This window comes from Balaenoptera ricei, chromosome 11 (genome assembly GCF_028023285.1).
Source record: "Balaenoptera ricei isolate mBalRic1 chromosome 11, mBalRic1.hap2, whole genome shotgun sequence".
Taxonomy (NCBI): domain Eukaryota; kingdom Metazoa; phylum Chordata; class Mammalia; order Artiodactyla; family Balaenopteridae; genus Balaenoptera; species Balaenoptera ricei.
Genome location: NC_082649.1, coordinates 14,036,958 through 14,056,327, shown reverse-complemented (window position 1 = coordinate 14,056,327; position 19,370 = coordinate 14,036,958). Strand labels below are relative to the sequence as shown.

The following is a 19,370-nucleotide window of genomic DNA, read 5'->3' as shown; positions in this document are numbered from 1 at the left end:
GAAAAAAGACAGTCTCTACAACAAGTGGTGTTGGGAAAGCTGGACAGCTACATGTAAATCAATGAAATTAGAACATTCCCTCACACCATACACAAAAATAAACTCAAAATGGTTTAAAGACCTAAATATAAGACATGACACCATTAAACTCCTAGAAGAAAACATAGGCAAAACATTCTTTGACATAAATTGTAACAATATTTTCTTAGATCAATCTCCCAAGGCAAAAGAAATAAAAGCAAAAATAAACAAATGGAACCTAATCAAACTTAAAAGGTTTTGCACAGCAAAGAAACCGTCAGCTAACAAAAAGACCTATGCAATGGGAGAAAATATTTGCAAATGATGCAACCTACAAGGAGTTAATATCCAAAATATACAAATAGCTCATACAACTCAATATCAAAAAAACCCCAAACAACCCAATCAAAAAATGGGCAGAAGACCTAAATAGACATTTCTCCAAAGAAGACATACATATGGCCAACAGAGATGTGAAAAAATGCTCAACATTGGTAACTACAAAACCACAATGTGGTATCACCTCACACCAGTCAGAATGGCTATCATCAAAAAGTGTACAAACAATAAATGCTGGAGAGGGTGTGGAGAAAAGGGAATCCTCCTACACTGTTGGTGGGAATGTAAATTGGTGCAGCCACTATGGAGAACTGTATGGAGGTTCCTTAAAAAACTAAAAATAGAACTACCATATGATCCAGCAATCCCACTCCTGAGTATATAACCGGAAAAAACAAAAACTAATTTGTAAAGATACACGCACCCCAATGTTCATAGCAGCACTATTTACAATAGCCAAGACATGGAAACAAACCAAGTGCCCATCAACAGACGACTGGCTTAAGAAGATGTGGTATATATATACAATGGAACACTACTCAGCAATAAAGAAATGAAATATTGCCATTTGCAGCAACATGGATAGACCTAGAGAATATTCTGCTTAGTGAAAGAAGTCAGAGAAAGACAAATACTATATATCACTTATATGTATACAAATAACAAAAATGAATAAAACTTAAAATAAAAAATAATACAAATGAATCTAGTGATATATGCAAAACACAAACAGATTCACAGACATAGAAAACTTACGGTTACCAAAGGCGAGACTGCAGGGGAGGGATAAATTAGAAGTATGGGATTAACAGATACAAACTACTATACATAAAATAGATAAGCAACAAGGATTTATTGTATAGCACAGGGAATTATATTCAATATCTTGTAATAACCTATAATGGAATGCAATCTGCAAAAAATATAACTGAATCACTATGCTGTACACCTCAAATTAATGCAATATTAAAAAAACTTGATTCTAGACTTTTCTGACAGTTCTTCCAACTGAAAATGGCTTTATCTGATATTTATCTAGAAGAAGCTATTCTTCAGGGAAGCTGATGGCATGCTGGATAAATTCTCTAATTCAACTAGCAAAGCTCAGCTGTATTTCCTAAAGCTGACATATGAGCAAGGAGCAAATCAAAGAGGAAAAAAATTTTAACACCCTGAATTCATCACAGTATTTAAACAATTAGAATTTTACTTTATTTCAGAATGAGTTTACAATTGAAAAAAAGGTATTTACTAAAGCCACAACATTCTTCATATGGACAAAAACTTTTCTAGCAAAACTGTGGTACAGAAGCATTAGTAATTTGAATACTATACGGTTATAGAAGATATTTTAAAAACGGAAATGATGTATTCCAAAGGCTGTACTAGGCACAATATATATGCTTGTACTGGGTCTGCAAGCATTATACTAGAATTCATTACATGTAATCCAAGAAGTTGCAGGTTTTCAGCACTATGTACTAAAAAGATAGAAAGGAATATCAGAGTTACTCTTCTGTTGAAAAAGCATGTACTATCAATACTGCAAAACAGGAGCAGCAAGCCAAGCCAACAAACAATTCCTTAGGTTTCAGAAGTTGTAATATAGCTATGGCTTTTTCATTTTCATTTTTGAGACTGGTTAGCGAGTCTGGCAAGTGGAAAAGAAGAAAGTCTATAATAAAACATTAAAGACATCACTTACAAGGCATCTGATATTTCATAGGTTTAAAATTGGAAAATAACAACTGAGCTTGTTCCTAGAGCAAAACTGTGAGGTGTTATAGAGCAAAAAACACCCTGCTTTTTCCTATCAATCTTTTGGCATAAAAATCTCAGAAAAGTAAAAGTTTTCCAAGCGACATGGCAGAAAAATATTTAAGATAAATCATTAGAGTTTACTTTTGGTTTTTGGTAACTGCAAAGAATAAAGGTCTTTCCAAGGACCAAGAAACTGGATATGGTTCTTAGGACGGAACTTATGTTTTTTTTAAAAACATGGGTTGAAATATGTATTCAGGCTGACAGTGTATTCATGCTGATACAGGTGGTAAAAAGAAGAAAACAAAAATCGTACATTTTTAGAGCATACTACTACCACATATATGGAAATTGTCTAAAAGATAAAAATGTGCATCTTAGATTCTCAAAGGTTTTATTTTTCAACTAGCAATTAAACACAAGTGTAAAAGTGAGTCATGCAATTTTACCTCTTAACTACTGTGATAATGATATGAGGGGAACAGAATTCTCTTTTTTCCCTTTAAATGTATAACGCTCACAAGTCATCATGTGAAACTCAAATCATACACAAAGGCAAATCATGAAGAAACGTTAAATATTCCAAAATGCCCACGAAGGCGTGCCAGAAATTATGCTGTTTCTATAGCACAGAATTGTTGGAGGCCAAAGCTAAAGCTAGGTGCTACTGCAACTTCTAGGTCTTTAATGCTGCTTTTATTTGTTTGTTTTTTTGATGGGGAGGATTCAGGTCAGGGGGTTCGGTGGTCTCTCAGAAACCATAATTTCTGCTGGTTCAGTGACCAACTTGGATCCATCCCATGCTGTCTTGAACTGTTCAGGAACGGGAAATTCTCTCTGGAAAAAGGCCAGAAGAACAAAGTTATTTAAACCAAGGCTTTGCAAACAGATGGAAGGCTGATTAGTGTCACATGATGGACAAAGACATTTTATGGAACCCAAACCTGCATCAGGGAGCGATGCATGGTCATGTGTCAGCTCTGTGACCGCCTGCCGGCATCCTCATTGATGCTAGCACTTACTAAGAACCAGGCATTCTGCTAAGCACCAGATATATGTGAACTCAGTTAATCTCTGCAAGAACTTTAAGAGTTAGATATTATTGAGATGCCATCTACAGGAAACAGAGGCCTGAGAGGTCAAGCCTCTGAGCAGTCAAAGTTCAAACCATAGACTTTTTACCCTTGACTCTGCACCAAACTCAAACATGCACTGGGGACCGTGCGGAAAGGCAGACTCTGATTCAGTAGATCTGGGAAAGAGGATGACAATCTGCATTTCCCACAAGTTCCAAGGGGATGCCAAGGCTGCTGGCCCCCAGTCTGAATAAGGGCTTTATCCCGGCGTTACGTCTACCCTTTGATGAAATATAAAAATGTGCTGCAAGTTACATATAAACTTGTTACCCTTCATCCTGCTTTCCCACTCTTCCCATTGGGGAATACATGCCCCCCTTCCACCCACACCCCTACACACACACACACACACACACACACACAAAGAAAAATGCAGAAGAGTCAAAATAAAATTAGTTTGGGATCTCTCCTTTCCCCAGAGAGTGATTCCCCAGGCATTGCAGAAGAGGGCAGGAAAGGAAGCTGAGGAGCAGTCCCCTTAGCGCTGGCTTTGTGCCACCCCTGGACTTCCTGTACCGCAGTGTGATAAGCTGGTGCCTGTGCTCATCTGTCGGTGAGATGTGATGTTTCACATCTAGTGGAATACACACTCTAACACGTATCTTCCTAGATGTTGGGTCCAGCTGTTTTTTTTTGGAAGAAGCTATTTATTTAACTACTTTAAAGGGAAGGCCCTTTCTATCATGAGTGGTGAATTATCCTTGAGTGAAATCTGCGATAGTCTTAAGAGAAAGCAGAGAAGCCACAGTCTGAGTAACCGTGTGTGTGTGTGTGTGTGTGTGTGTGTGTGTGTGTGTGTGTGTCTAACATCCTTTCTGGAGCTCTTCTTGATGAATAAACCAGGCTTGGTGTTTGCTCTTAAGTACCAAGCCAGGTGGAGAATGCTCCAGAGAAGAGGCACCTCTTTCATGGTAACTGCACTACAGCTGTTCCCAGTCTTTCTTGGGAGTGACATGATAGTAATGTGATGACAGACCTTCTCTGGGAGACTGATTCCTTTCAGGATGAATCATCCCCACCATCTACCTCGAGATTACAATGTCCATGGCAGGACCTCTGTATTGCTCCCTACTACCCCCAGTTGGAAAATGCATGAAGTGGGCCATGGACTGAAGGCACAAGATAATTCACCTATAGAGGGGAGACTTTACGTTTTCAGCATAAAAGCTCAGGTTCTGAGCTATACTCATCCTTTAGGTCAGTGGATCCCAATCTTGGCTCCACACTGGAATCACCTGGGAAACTTTAACCAATACAGATGTCTGGATACCACATCCAGGGATTCTAGTTTAATTAGTCTGGAGTGCTCGTCCAAACCCCCACTGCTTTTCTTAACAGTTCCAGTCAGTTTCCATGAAGCTGAGCCTTCTGCTTAAACAGCTGCAAAGGCCAGGAATCATCCTAATTTTTAGCTTTCCTCTTCGGAAGCTGTTCTGTATTGGCTTTAGCTCTTCAGTATTTTTTTTTTTTTAAGGTGGAGAGCCCAAGAGGAGATACTTCTCTAGCTCAGGGTTAGGCTGTCCAGATACCTAGTGAAGCATGGCCCAATGCTTGTGGAGTTTTGTTTTTTTAGACTTAAACAATGAATTCTGAACTGCAATATGTGGTGTGTGCCTGGGTAGTGCTCACTGGCAGGTGGGGAAAGGAGAACATGGCAGCAATCTAGTTGTGTGCCTAAGGAGATTAACCTGAGTGCTGAATGCAGTGTAGACGGCTGGTGATTGACCCATAGGCTAATGGAGGGCTCCTCTTTCAAAGGTGTGCCTAAGTTACGTTTTCTCCCATCCTTCCCAGTTCACTGCTTCCTTGCACAGTTAGAACCAGAGGGAATGATCCCTGGATTTACTTCTCTACTTTCAAGAAGCAACAACTAGGGACTTCCCTGGAGGTCCAGGCGTTAAGACTTTGCCTTCCAATGCAGGGGGGTGTGGGTTTGATTCCTGGTTGGGGAGCTAAGATCCCACATGCCTCCTGGCCAAAAAACCAAAAGGTAGGGGGGTCTGGGCAAGATGGCGGAAGAGTAAGATGTGGAGATCACCTTTCTTCCCACAGATACATTAGAAATACATCTACACGTGGAACTGCTCCTACAGAACACCCACTGAACACTGGCAGAAGACGTCAGACCTCCCAAAAGGCAAGAAACTCCCCACGTACCTGGGTAGGGCAAAAGAAAAAAGAAATAACAGAGACAAAAGAATAGGGACGGGACCTGCACCAGTGGGAGGGAGCTGTGAAGGAGGAAAGGTTTCCACACACTAGGAAGCCCCTTCGCGGGCGGAAACTGCGGGTTGTGGAGGTGGGGAGCTTCGGAGCCACGGAGGAGAGCGCAGACACAGGGGTGCGGAGGGCAAAGCGGAGAGATTCCCGCACAGAGGCTCGGCGCCGAGCAGCACTCACCAGCCCGAGAGGCTTGTCTGCTCCCCCGCCGGGGCGGGCGGGGCTGGGAGCTGAGGCTCGGGCTTCAGTCAGATTGCAGGGAGAGGACTGGGGTTGGCGGCGTGAACACAGCCTGAAGGGGGTTAGCGCACCACAGCTAGCCGGGAGGGAGTCCGGGAAAAGGTCTGGAGCTGCCGAACAGGCAAGAGACTTTTTCTTGCCTCTTTGTTTCCTGGTGCACGAGGAGAGGGGATTCAGAGCGCCACTTAAAGGAGCTCCAGAGACGGGTGCGAGCCGTGGCTATCAGCGTGGACCCCAGAGACGGGCATGAGACGCTAAGGCTGCTGCTGCCGCCACCAAGAAGCCTGTGTGGGAGCACAGGTCACTCTCCACACCGCCCCTCCCGGGAGCCGGTGCAGCCCGCCACTGCCAGGGTCCCGTGACCCGGGGACAACTTCCCAGGGAGAACACATGGTGCGCCTCGGGCTGCTGCAACGTCATGCCGGTCTCTGCCGCCGCAGGCTCGCCCCGCATCCGTACCCTTCCCTCCCCCCGGCCTCAGTGAGCCAGAGCCCCAGAAGCAGCTGCTCCTTTAACCCCGTTCTGTCTGAGCGAAGAGCAGACGCCCTCAGGCAACCTACACGCAGAGGCGGGGCCAAATCCAAAGCTGAACCCCGGGAGCTGTGCGAACAAAGAAGAGAAAGGGAAATCTCCCCCAGCAGCCTCAGGAGCAGTGGATTAAAGCTCCACAAACAACTTGATGTGCCTGCATCTGTTGAATACCTGCATAGACAACGAATCATCCCAAATTCAGGAGGTGGACTTTGGGAGCAGGATATATTAATTTTTCCCCTTTTCCTTTTTTTGTGAGTGTGTATGCATATGCTTCTGGGTGAGATTTTGTCTGTACAGCTTTGCTTTCACCATTTGTCCTAGGGTTCGGTCCATCTGTTTTTTTTTTTTTTACTTAAAAAATTTTTTTTCTTAATAATTTTTTTCCTTATTTTTTATTTTAAAAAATTAAAAATTTTTTTCTTAATTTTTATTTTAAAAAAATTTTTTCTTAATAAATTTTTTCTTATTTTTTATTATAAAAAATTAATAAATTTATTTTAAAAAATTAAAAAAAATTTTTCTTAATTTTTTCTTAATTTTTTTTCGTATTTTTTATTATAATAACTTTATTTTATTTTATTTTATTTTATCCTCTTTCTTTCTCTCTTTCTATTTTTTCTCCCTTTTATTCTGAGCCGTGTGGACAAAAGGCTCTTGGTGCTCCAGCCAGGCATCAGGGCTGTGCCTCTGAGGTGGGAGAGCCAACTTCAGGACACTGGTCCACAAGAGACCTCCCAGCTCCACGTAATACCAAACGGCGAAAATCTCTCAGAGATCTCCATCTCAACATCAAGACCCAGCTTCACTCAACGACCAGCAAGCTACAATGCTGGACACCCTATGCCAAACAACTAGCAAGACAGGAACACAGCCCCATCCATTAGCAGAGAGGCTGCCTAAAATCATAATAAGGCCACAGACACCCCAAAACACACCACCAGACGTGGACCTGCCCACCAGAAAGACAAGATCCAGCCTCATCCACCAGAACACAGGCACTAGTCCCCTCCACCAGGAAGCCTACACAACCCACTGAACCAACCTTAGCCACTGGGGACAGATACCAAAAACAACGGGAACTACGAACCTGCAGCCTGTGAAAAGGAGACCCCAAATGCAGTAAGATAAGCAAAATGAGAAGACAGAGAAACACACAGCAGGTGAAGGAGCAGGGTCAAAACACACCAGACCTAACAAATAAAGAGGAAATAGGCAGTCTACCTGAAAAAGAATTCAGAATAATGATAGTAAGGATGATCCAAAATCTTGGAAATAAAAAAGACAAAATGCAAGAAACATTTAACAAGGACCTAGAAGAACTAAAGAGGAACCAAGCAATGATGAAAAACACAATAAATGAAATTAAAAATACTCTAGAAGGGATCAATAGCAGAATAACTGAGGCAGAAGAACGGGTAAGTGGCCTGGAAGATGAAATAGTGGAAATAACTACTGCAGAGCAGAATAAAGAAAAAAGAATGAAAAGAACTGAGGACAGTCTCAGAGACCTCTGGGACAACATTAAACGCACCAACATTCAAATTATAGGGGTCCCAGAAGAAGAGAAAAAGAAAGGGACTGAGAAAATATTTGAAGAGATTATAGTTGAAAACTTCCCTAATATGGGAAAGGAAATAGTTAATCAAGTCCTGGAAGCACAGGGAGTCCCATACAGGATAAATCCAAGGAGAAACACGCCAAGACACATATTAATCAAACTGTCAAAAATTAAATATAAAGAAAACATATTAAAAGCAGCAAGGGAAAAACAACAAATAACACACAAGGGAATCCCCATAAGGTTAACAGCTGATCTTTCAGCAGAAACTCTGTAAGCCAGAAGGGAGTGGCAGGATATATTTAAAGTGATGAAGCAGAAAAACCTACAACCAAGATTACTCTACCCAGCAAGGATCTCATTCAGATTTGATGGAGAAATTAAAACCTTTACACACAAGCAAAAGCTAAGAGAATTCAGCATCACCAAACCAGCTTTACAACAAATGCTAAAGGAACTTCTCTAGGCAAGAAACACAAGAGAAGGAAAACACCTACAATAACAAACCCAAAACATTTAAGAAAATGGGAATAGGAACATACATATCGATAATTACCTTAAATGTAAATGGATTAAATGCTCCCACCAAAAGACACAGACTGGCTGAATGGATACAAAAGCAAGACCCGTATATATGCTGTCTACAAGAGACCCACTTCAGACCTAGGGACACATACAGACTGAAAGTGAGGGGATGGAAAAAGATATTCCATGAAAATGGAAATCAAAAGAAAGCTGGAGTAGCAATTCTCATATCAGACAAAATAGACTTTAAAATAAAGACTATTACAAGAGACAAAGAAGGACACTACATAATGATCAAGAGATCAATCCAAGAAGAAGGTATAACAATTGTAAATATTTATGCACCCAACATAGGAGCACCTCAATACATAAGGCAAATACTAACAGCCATAAAAGGGGAAATCGACAGTAACACAATCATAGTAGGGGACTTTAACACCCCACTTTCACCAATGGACAGATCATCTAAAATGAAAATAAATAAGGAAACACAAGCTTTAAACGATACATTAAACAAGATGGACTTGATATTTATAGGACATTCCACCCCAAAAACAACAGAATACACATTTTTCTCAAGTGCTCATGGAACATTCTCCAGGATAGATCATATCTTGGGTCACAAATCAAGCCTTGGTAAATTTAAGAAAATTGAAATCGTATCAAGTATCTTTTCCGACCACAATGCTATGAGACTAGATATCAATTACAGGAAAAGATCTGTAAAAAATACAAACACATGGAGGCTACACAATACACTACTTAATAACGAAGTGATCACTGAAGAAATCAAAGGGGAAATCAAAAAATACCTAGAAACAAATGACAATGGAGACACGACGACCCAAAACCTATGGGATGCAGCAAAAGCAGTTCTAAGAGGGAAGTTTATAGCAATACAAGCCTACATCAAGAAACAGGAAACATCTTGAATAAACAACCTAACCTTGCACCTAAAGCAATCAGAGAAAGAAGAACAAAAAAACCCCAAAGCTAGCAGAAGGAAAGAAATCATAAAGATCAGATCAGAAATAAATGAAAAAGAAATGAAGGAGACAATAGCAAAGATAAATAAAACTAAAAGCTGGTTCTTTGAGAAGATAAACAAAGTTGATAAACCATTAGCCAGACTCATCATGAGCAAAAGGGAGAAGACTCAAATCAATAGAATTAGAAATGAAAAAGGAGAAGTAACAACTGACACTGCAGAAATACAAAGGATCATGAGAGATTACTACAAGCAACTCTATGCCAATAAAATGGACAACCTGGAAGAAATGGACAAATTCTTAGAAAGGTATAACCTTCCAAGACTGAACCAGGAAGAAACAGAAAATATAAACAGACCAATCACAAGCACTGAAATTGAAACTGTGATTAAAAATCTTCCAACAAACAAAAGCCCAGGACCAGATGGCTTCACAGGCGAATTCTATCAAACATTTAGAGAAGAGCTAACACCCATCCTTCTCAAACTCTTCCAAAATATTGCAGAGGGGGGAACACTCCCCAACTCATTCTACGGGCCACCATCACCCTGATACCAAAACCAGACAAAGATGTCACAAAGAAAGAAAACTACAGGCCAATATCACTGATGAACATAGATGCAAAAATCATCAACAAAATACTAGCAAACAGAATCCAACAGCACATTAAACGGATCATACACCATGATCAAGTGGGGTTTATCCCAGGAATGCAAGGATTCTTCAATATACACAAATCAATCAACGTGATACATCATATTAACAAACTGAAGGAGAAAAACCATATGATCATCTCAATAGATGCAGAGAAAGCTTTCGACAAAATTCAACACCCACTTATGATAAAAGCCCTGCAGAAAGTAGGCATAGAGGGAACTTTCCTCAACATTATAAAGGCCATATATGACAAACCCACAGCCAACATTGTCCTCAATGGTGAAAAACTGAAACCATTTCCACTAAGATCAGGAACAAGACAAGGTTGCCCACTCTCACCACTATTATTCAACACAGTTTTGGAAGTGTTAGCCACAGCAATCAGAGAAGAAAAAGAAATAAAAGGAATCCAAATCGGAAAAGAAGAAGTAAAGCTGTCACTGTTTGCAGATGACATGATACTATACATAGAGAATCCTAAAGATGCTACCAGAAAACTACTAGAACTAATCAATGAATTTGGTAAAGTAGTAGGATACCAAATTAATGCACAGAAACCTCTTGCATTCCTATACACTAATGATGAAAAATCTGAAAGAGATTTTAAGGAAACACTCCCATTTACCATTGCAACAAAAAGAATAAAATACCTAGGAATGAACCTACCTAAGGAGACAAAAGACCTGTATGCAGAAAATTATAAGACACTGATGAAAGAAATTAAAGATGATACAAATAGATGAGAGATATACCATGTTCTTGGATTGGAAGAATCAACAATGTGAAAATGACTCTATTACCCAAAGCAATCTACAGATTCAATGCAATCCCTATCAAACTACCACTGGCATTTGTCACAGAACTAGAACAAAAAATTTCACAATTTGTATGGAAACACAAAAGACCCCGAATAGCCAAAGCAATCTTGAGAACGAAAAATGGAGCTGGAGGAATCAGGCTCCCTGACTTCAGACTATACTACAAAGCTACAGTAATCAAGACAGTTTGGTACTGGCACAAAAACAGAAACATACATCAATGGAACAGGATAGAAAGCCCAGAGATAAACCCACGCACATATGGTCACCTTATCTTTGATAAAGGAGGCAAGCATATACAGTGGAGAAAAGACAGCCTCTTCAATAAGTGTTGCTGGGAAAACTGGACAGGTACATGTAAAAGTACGAAATTAGAACACTCCCTAACACCATACACAAAAATAAACTCAAAATGGATTAAAGACCTAAATGTAAGGCCAGACACTATCAAACTCTTAGAGGAAAACATAGGCAGAACACTCTATGACATAAATCACAGCAAGATTCTTTTTGACCCAACTCCTAGAGAAATGGAAATAAAAACACAAATCAACAAATGGGACCTAATGAAACTTAAAAGCTTTTGCACAGCAAAGGAAACCATAAACGGAACCAAAAGACAACCCTCAGAATGGGAGAAAATATTTGCAAATGAAGCAACGGACAAAGGATTAATCTCCAAGATTTATAAGCAGCTCATGCAGCTCAATAACAAAAAAACAAACAACCCAATCCAAAAATGGGCAGAAGACCTAAACAGACATTTCTCCAAAGAAGATATACAGATTGCCAACAGACACATGAAAGAATGCTCAACATCATTAATCATTAGAGAAATGCAAATCGAAACTACAATGAGATATCACCTCACACTGGTCAGAATGGCCATCATCGAAAAAATCTAGAAACAATAAATGCTGGAGAGGGTGTGGAGAAAAGGGAACCCTCTTGCACTGTTGGTGGGAATGTAAATTGATACAGCCACTATGGAGAACAGTATGGAGGTTCCTTAAAAAACTAAAACTAGAACTACCATACGACCCAGCAATCCCACTACTGGGCATATACCCTGAGAAAACCATATTTCAAAAAGAGTCATGTACCAAAATGTTCATTGCAGCTCTATTTACAATAGCCAGGACATGGAAGCAACCTAAGTGTCCATCATCGGATGAATGGATAAAGAAGATGTGGCACATATATACAATGGAATATTACTCAGCCATAAAAAGAAACTAAATGGAGGTATTTGTAGTGAGGTGGATGGAGTTAGATTCTGTCATACAGAGAGAAGTAAGTCAGAAAGAGAAAAACAAATACTGTATGCTAACACATATATATGGAATCTAAGGGAAAAAAAATGGGAATAAGGACACAGACCTACTAGAGAATGGACTTGAGCATATGGGGAGGGGGAGGGGTAAGATGTGACAGGGTGAGAGAGTGGCATGGACATATATATACTACCAAATGTAAAATAGATAGCTAGTGGGAAGCAGCTGCATAGCACAGGGAGATCAGCTCGGTGCTGTGACCACCTAGAGGGGTGGGATAGGGAGGGTGAGAGGGAGGGAGATGCAAGAGGGAAGAGATATGGGAACATATGTATAACTGATTCACTTTGTTATAAAGCAGAAACTAACACACCATTGTAAAAAAAAAAAAAAAAAAACCAAAAGGTAAAACAGAAGCACTATTGTAACAAATTCAATAAAGACCTTAAAAATGGTCCACATCAAAAAAAAAAAAAAAAAAAGCAACAATAGGAAGAGATAACTTGCTTTCAAATGGCAACAATCAGCAAGTCCATCACACTGCATGATGCAGAAAATGTATTTATTTATACTTCCTTTTCAATGTGTGAGAATATCTGCTTGCTTCTTTTAGAAACTGCTTTGTTGGGGAGAGGAGACAAAGAAAATACATGGTGGCTTAGGCTACCGTTTCTCAGAAGGGTCACTGGATGGACTGATAATAACAGAATCACCTGGGTATACTAAAACTACAGATTCCTGGGCCCACTCCAAGCCTCCTGAATCTAACCTCTGTGTGAAGTTTGGGAACTGGTATTTTCATCAAACTTCCCAGCTGATTCTTACGCTGGGTTTGAGAAGCACTGACATAAGAATACCTATACAAATAGGCCACTTATTATTACCTCCTTTCCCTCCTTTTTTTCCCCCAGAGCATTTCTCCCTCTTTTCTGTTTGCCTCCACCATAGCAAAGGAAAATATTTAGTCCTAAATAATATGAACTCAGATGCCTGGTGTACTATTGGATAAGAGCTAGCCCATTAAGGTAATTATTAGGAAAATGCTTTGAGAATCACAAATCCAGGACAGGGCATAGTCAAGAAACTAACAGGGGAGCAGGTAGGTGAAAGGCCACTCTCTGAATTCCTCTCCTGCCTGTGAATTATTCTACAAAGGAAGCTCAAAGGGTGGGAGGTGATTAATCAGTCTCTAAGAATGTTAATAATGAAAAATTCTTTACAGTCTTTTAAAAGGTACTTACATAGTCACCATCCCGAGGGATAAGTATATTCATTTCAGATGACTTGGCACTCACAATCTCACAGTCTAATGCATCTTCACTGAGGTATATGTGGCAGCCTTCTGTCTTATTAATGGAAATTGTTGGCACTTTCCCCATCACCTGAAATAGAAGAAAAAAAGTCTAGGGCCAAAGCAAATAAATAGAAATTCCAATGTCCCCAAATAAGTACAGTCCACAGGCCTAACCAAGTGTTAGGAATAGCTGGGTTAGGGCTGGAGAGGCTGGTTGATGACAAAGTCTCCAGGGTGAATTAGTAGGTGTCATTTGGGGACAGAATGAAAGGACCACACAAGGGGATTCTCAAACCTCAGGGTCTCTTTCCTGACACAAAATAAAGGGACTAATTTGAAAACAGTAGCTAAATGTTCAGAAAAAGTTTCACAACCCCGTTAGTGGATTTGAAACATATATTTGATTTCATGATAAAAGAAACAAAGATGCATTTGCTTTCATGTGCTCAAAATTTTAGTTTTGACAAATCTCTAGGAAACTTGGATTAAAACACGACTAATACTGTCATTTAAGAGTAAATAAATTATTCTGTAATTGAGAAGATTTTTCCTGAATCTAAATAAGAATAAATAAGAAACACTACAATTCTTTTCACATAAGTCCTTTGCTAGATAAAAATCTCACTGGCTGAATATGAAGCTTAAATGAGATAATGAGTGTCTAGGTATTCTGAAATGTATTCATTTCAGGAGCCAAAACTGGAGACTTGGTTCAGGCTATTCACTGTATAGGTAAATAGTACCATACACAAGAGGAGGTGGTTCTTTGTATTGTTACAAATATCAAGTGCTATAAAAATTCTGATCAGTTTTAAATTTCTTTTTTAACAGTCAGTTTTCTGACATTCCCCCCCCCCCCAAAATCTCTACAGGCACAGACTATTCCCCCAACGACCATATTACAACTACATAATTTTCCTTCTTGTAATGGTAATTGAAGCGATAACGACATCTCCTCTTTCACCCTGAAGAAAAGGCTGGGTTGCAAATTAAAGGAGCAACTCCTGTGATGGTGAAGGTGATGTAAAGAATTCCTTAGGGGAGTCTAGCCAGGTCACCACACTTCTCTGTTTTCTCCTCTCCCCACAGAAACTGGACACCAAGTTGGAATTGAGCCCCAGTGCCAAAAGAAAAAAAAAAAAAAAGGCAGAGGTAGTTTAAGGTCAGGTAAGCACAGGGCTTTGCCATAAATAAAATAAAATAAAACCTATATGTATATATCAAGAATGTGTCAGCAGTAATGTCTTGGCAATTTCTAGGTTTATTTTATAATGATGAAGAGCATTTCCATAGCGACCAGAGCTGTATGAATACCAGGCAACCAAAGGGAAAGAAGTAAATTGTCAGTGTGTCTTAGGAGATTCATTTATGAGACAGAGTGGGGTCACATGAGGATAGCACATTTAGCACATAAAATGCTAAAATATCTATGTATCTGAAAATCTGAAAAGTAGCAGACTTTTTAAGTAGCCCTGAGAGGATAAGAATTGTCATTTCCACATCATTTTTAGTCAATATTTCCTTAGAGTAAATCATATACAGTACATGCCTTTTTTCCTGGTAGTCTGTAAACATTTTGAGAACAGAGATTGTTTCTTATCAGGAGAACTGGACTAAAAAGTATCTCCTCTGTTGAGTGACAGGTGATATGTGACCTTGCCCAGGCCAATGCTCTAGCATTTAATACATGTACCTGTATTCTTTGTTTTTCTTAAATTTGTTTCTCTATACGTTTAAAAAAATTTCCACATAATATCTTAAGTCTCTTCTCTCCCATAATTTGTACTATTTTTCTAGGATAGTTTGCCAAAAAAACAGAATTACTGAACTAAATCATATGAACTTTTCTCCGTACCCTTTTCTTCCTTTCAATCTTTTTAACAGCATTATTGAAGTAAAATGTGAAAACATAAAATTCACCTGCCTTAAGTGTACAATTTAATGATATTTAGTGAATTTGTGCAACCATCACTTCAATTCAGTTTTAGAATATTCCCATCATCCCCCAAATATCCCTCTTGCCCATTTACAGTCAGTCTCTGTCCTCATCCCCAGGCAGCCTGCACTAATCTGCTTTCTGTCTTTATTGTGTCCAGGCCCTTTTAAAATAGTTTATTAAATGTTTTAAATAGGTAATGACATTCACTTGGTTTGAACATCCAGAAGTTTGAAGTGTTCAGTAAAATGTCTCTCCCTTGTTTCTGAACCACGCTGCCAAGTTTCTGTCCCTCTTGGACAGATAACCATGATCTACCCTTCCAGATTATTTTAAGGCCCATAGCCTTAAAAATGTATATTTCAAACATAGAAGCACAAAGAACAAAGAATAACATAACAAAGAATAATATAACAAAAATGTAAATATATATATGTCTGTAAAAGAGCTTTATCAGAGTTTAACATTTTGGCTCATTTGCCTTTTTTTAGGACTATCATCTTACAATATAGTTGAAGCCCCCTCTCTACCATCCACCATCTCACTGTCCTCCTTCCTTCCCTCCACAGATGTAACTACTCTTCTGAATTTTGTATTTACAATTCACAGCAGGGTCGTCTCTTGAGTAAGGTGAACTTGAGCCCTCGTAAGTATATTTAAAATGTGCGTACTGTTTTGCATGTTTTTGATCTTTATATAAAGGGACACATTATACAGTGCCTATTGTTCTATAATCTGCCTTTGTCACTCAAGGCGGCTTTTGAGATTTCCCTATTTTTATACATGTAAGTGCAGTTCATTCATTTCTTTAACCTCTGTACAGTATTCTATTAGGTGGATTTATTTATTCATTTGCCAGCTGGTGGACATTTAAATTGTTTTTGTTTTTATTGCCATTATGGATAATACTGCAATAAACATTTTTCCATGTCTCATCAACATTTGCACTAGAGCTTCTTTAGTGCACACACCTAAGAGTGAAATTGCTTGGTTACAGGCTATGACTGCCTTTGACTTTATTAGACGGTGCCAATTTGCTCTGCACAGTGGGTGTTAATAGTTTACTCTCCCAACACTGATTTATCAGGGTTCTCATAACAACTCTTGTACCATGAGACTTTTTAATATACAGGCAGTTCTCAAGGTGCACAGTTCCGATACGCATGCGTTTCAGCTAACATGCCCCTTGCAAAGTAAGGACAGCCTGAATTCAAAACTGATGAGTGTAAGAAGATATAGCTAATTAATCTGCATTTCTTCTTCTATTAGGCAGGTTGTGCATATGTTCATTTATTTATCAAATACTTCAGTTTTTCTTCTCTGAATTGCCCTGATATTCTTTGCCCATTTTTCTACTGAGTTGTTAGTCGTCTTCTTGATTTGTGTTCAGTTCTTTATAAATTCTGGTTATAAATCCTTTTTGATTATCTGCATTGCAAGTATCTTTCTTCAATCCATGCCTCATCTTTCAGCTTTGTATATGATGTCTTCTGTTGAACACATAAATTTTAATGTGGTTAGATTCACCTGTCCTTTTCTTTGTAGTTTGTGCTTTTTGACCCTAATTGCTTTTTTGCTACGCTGATTTTCTTTTGTATTTTATTCTCAAAGTTTAAAAGTATTTCTTTTTACAATTAGGACTTTACTTTTAAATATGGTATGAGGAAGAGATTAGATATTTTTTTCCCACATGGAGGGTCCTAAAATACATCTCCATGTATGTGCCAACTATTGAATGTACTACTCTAGTTAAAAGGGGCAGTGGTGAAAAGCCTAGTAAAACCAAAGAGAACAATCTATAAAACTAGAAGCCAATCTTAACAAACATGATCAGGAAACATCAGATAATAAGGGGTGATTAACAATATGAAAACGGTGTAATCAAAGATAGTAGTTATAGCTGGCCAAAGTAAGAAGTCATTTAGCTTTTGGCATATTATAAAATCCCATTTGGCTAAATCAATATTGCTAAAACAGTGCAGATTTTCTTCTGTTTTGCAGATTCAATTGCAATCCTGCTTTCCAAGTTGTTTTTCTGATAATCTCATTGACTCTTCAGAAAAACTTTACCCAGAACCAATTTTTCCTGAGGGAAATAAATTCTCTTCGGCATGGTACTATTATGCTAGGAGAATCTCTTAATATTTTGGTTCACTCATTAGTTGATTCATTCCAATCACCCATTCATCAAACATTTATTGGACACCTACTATGTTCAGGTACTGTGCAAATTTCTGGAGCTGTAAAGATTAATTGGCTGTTCTTGAAATAGAAATGGTAAACTAGTAACTGCTGTGCAAGATAGGATGTGTTATAAGAGGTTGAAAAGGGGGAATTAACACTGTCCAAGAAGTTAAGAGAGGGCTTCAGAGAGGAGGTGAAGACAGAGCTGTGTCTAGAGGGAAAGAGAATAAGAGTTTTACAGGTGGACATGGAGGGCCCCTTGTAAACAGAGGGGATGTCTAGGCAAAGCCATAGGTAGTGGGGGTTGGGAATGGCTGAAAGTGTCAATTACCTGCATCTGAATGTCCTTGGAGTTGATCACTTCCACAATGCCCACCACATTGTCAAACACAAGGCCAAACTTCTTACAGTTGTCTAGGGGAAAAAAAAAAACCAATCTACTAAATTCATACAGCATACTTATACAAAGCAGCTTATCATAGTAGGTACAGACCCATAATTCTGCCCTACCAATTGTAATGGAATTTATTTTCCCTTTTATCTGTAGAGTAGACTTGCTGCATTTGAAAATGTAAGCCACCTGTCTCAGTTCAGTCTCTGAAATCACAAGGTCATTCCTGTCCTCTTGGTATTCCTAAAATTAAAACATATGCAAATATTAAATATAAGGATGCATAAATTAAGTCCACCGCATGCTGAAATTACTGTGGAGCATTCACCAGTTACAGCTTCTCAATATGTTCTTCCTTTAGGAACCATTTTCTTAACAGACCAAACCGCAGGTCTGACTTTGTCACTGTAATGCTGGGAATGAGAGGAACGGCTGCTTGGAAGAGGGGTCGGTGTCAATTTGTGAACAGTCAGGCATCAGGCACGCTGGCTAGTGGGCGGGGGCTTTTGGTTGAGTCTGGCCGCTGAGTCTGGACTTGATGCTACAGCACTATCTGCAAGTAGGAGTTGGACAAATAGACTAGCAAGGGTCACAACAGTGGTCTAAGTCCCAGTGTACTTTCAGACCATGACAACCTTTCTGGGGACTTTGTTCCTCCATCTTTAGGGAAGGCCCCTGAACTGGCAGGGGGCACCAGCTTCCATCCACGTTCAAAGTGTCTTTGTCCTGCTCAGACAACAGTGAAAGTGGTGGGTGACGCAGTAGGTTATATCAGCACCTCGGTCAGTGGAATAGGATGAAACATCCTACAGTAGATCAGAATGGGGCACAGATTAAAAGTTTCCAGAAAGAGGAGTCAAATTCATAGAGACAGAAAGTAGAAAGGTGGTTGCCAGGGGGTGACGTGAGGGGGAATGGAGAATTACTGTTTAAGCGGTACAGTTTCAGTTTTACCAGATGGAAAGAGTTCTGTGGATGGATGGTGGGGATGGTTGCACGACAGTGTGAATGTACTTAATGCCACTGAACTGTGCACTTAAATGTTAAGATGGTAAATTTTGTGTTATGCGTACTTTACCACAATTAAAAAAATAATTTTTAAAAAGTTGAAGAAAAAATGCATGAGAATAATGAAAACCAAAAAACATTTATGGAAGCATTCAGAAAGGCCCTGGTTTCTAGTCTAGCTAGTGACTTTTGCCTCTGACATTTCATTGGGAAATCCTTAAGACACTGGCAAACAGTTTAGCCATTGTTCCTTTCATCGGAGTATGTCAGGAATAAAGTTAAAGGGCTCCACTCACCACTCTCCATTTCTTCCCTTCCAACTCTAACACAGGAGCATGTTTCCTAGGAGGATGAGACTGGGGAGACTTGGGGCCTGGAGTGCGGCTTTTGGTAGGAGATGGAGTTTGTCCTCCGTGAGCCCGGAGGCTGGGATTCTTGTATGTCTTCTGGTCATCTGTAACATGCCGGAGCCCTGGGAAGGTAAC

General features: G+C 39.4%; 1 protein-coding gene across 2 annotated transcripts in view; it reads right to left on the bottom strand.

Annotated features, from left to right (window-relative positions):
• Positions 1-1,549: 1,549 nt before the first annotated feature.
• The window catches only part of CAP2 (cyclase associated actin cytoskeleton regulatory protein 2), a 137,163-nt gene continuing 119,342 nt past the window's right edge, over positions 1,550-19,370 (bottom strand). For both annotated transcript variants that reach the window (XM_059937998.1, XM_059937999.1), the window contains 5 exons: positions 19,182-19,357; positions 17,997-18,120; positions 17,818-17,900; positions 13,314-13,454; positions 1,550-2,958 (listed from right to left, as the gene is read on the bottom strand). In XM_059937998.1, the coding sequence (XP_059793981.1) occupies positions 2,848-2,958; positions 13,314-13,454; positions 17,818-17,900; positions 17,997-18,120; positions 19,182-19,357 (635 nt within the window). In that variant the 3' untranslated portion in view covers positions 1,550-2,847. The remainder of the gene's footprint in view (positions 2,959-13,313; positions 13,455-17,817; positions 17,901-17,996; positions 18,121-19,181; positions 19,358-19,370) is intronic.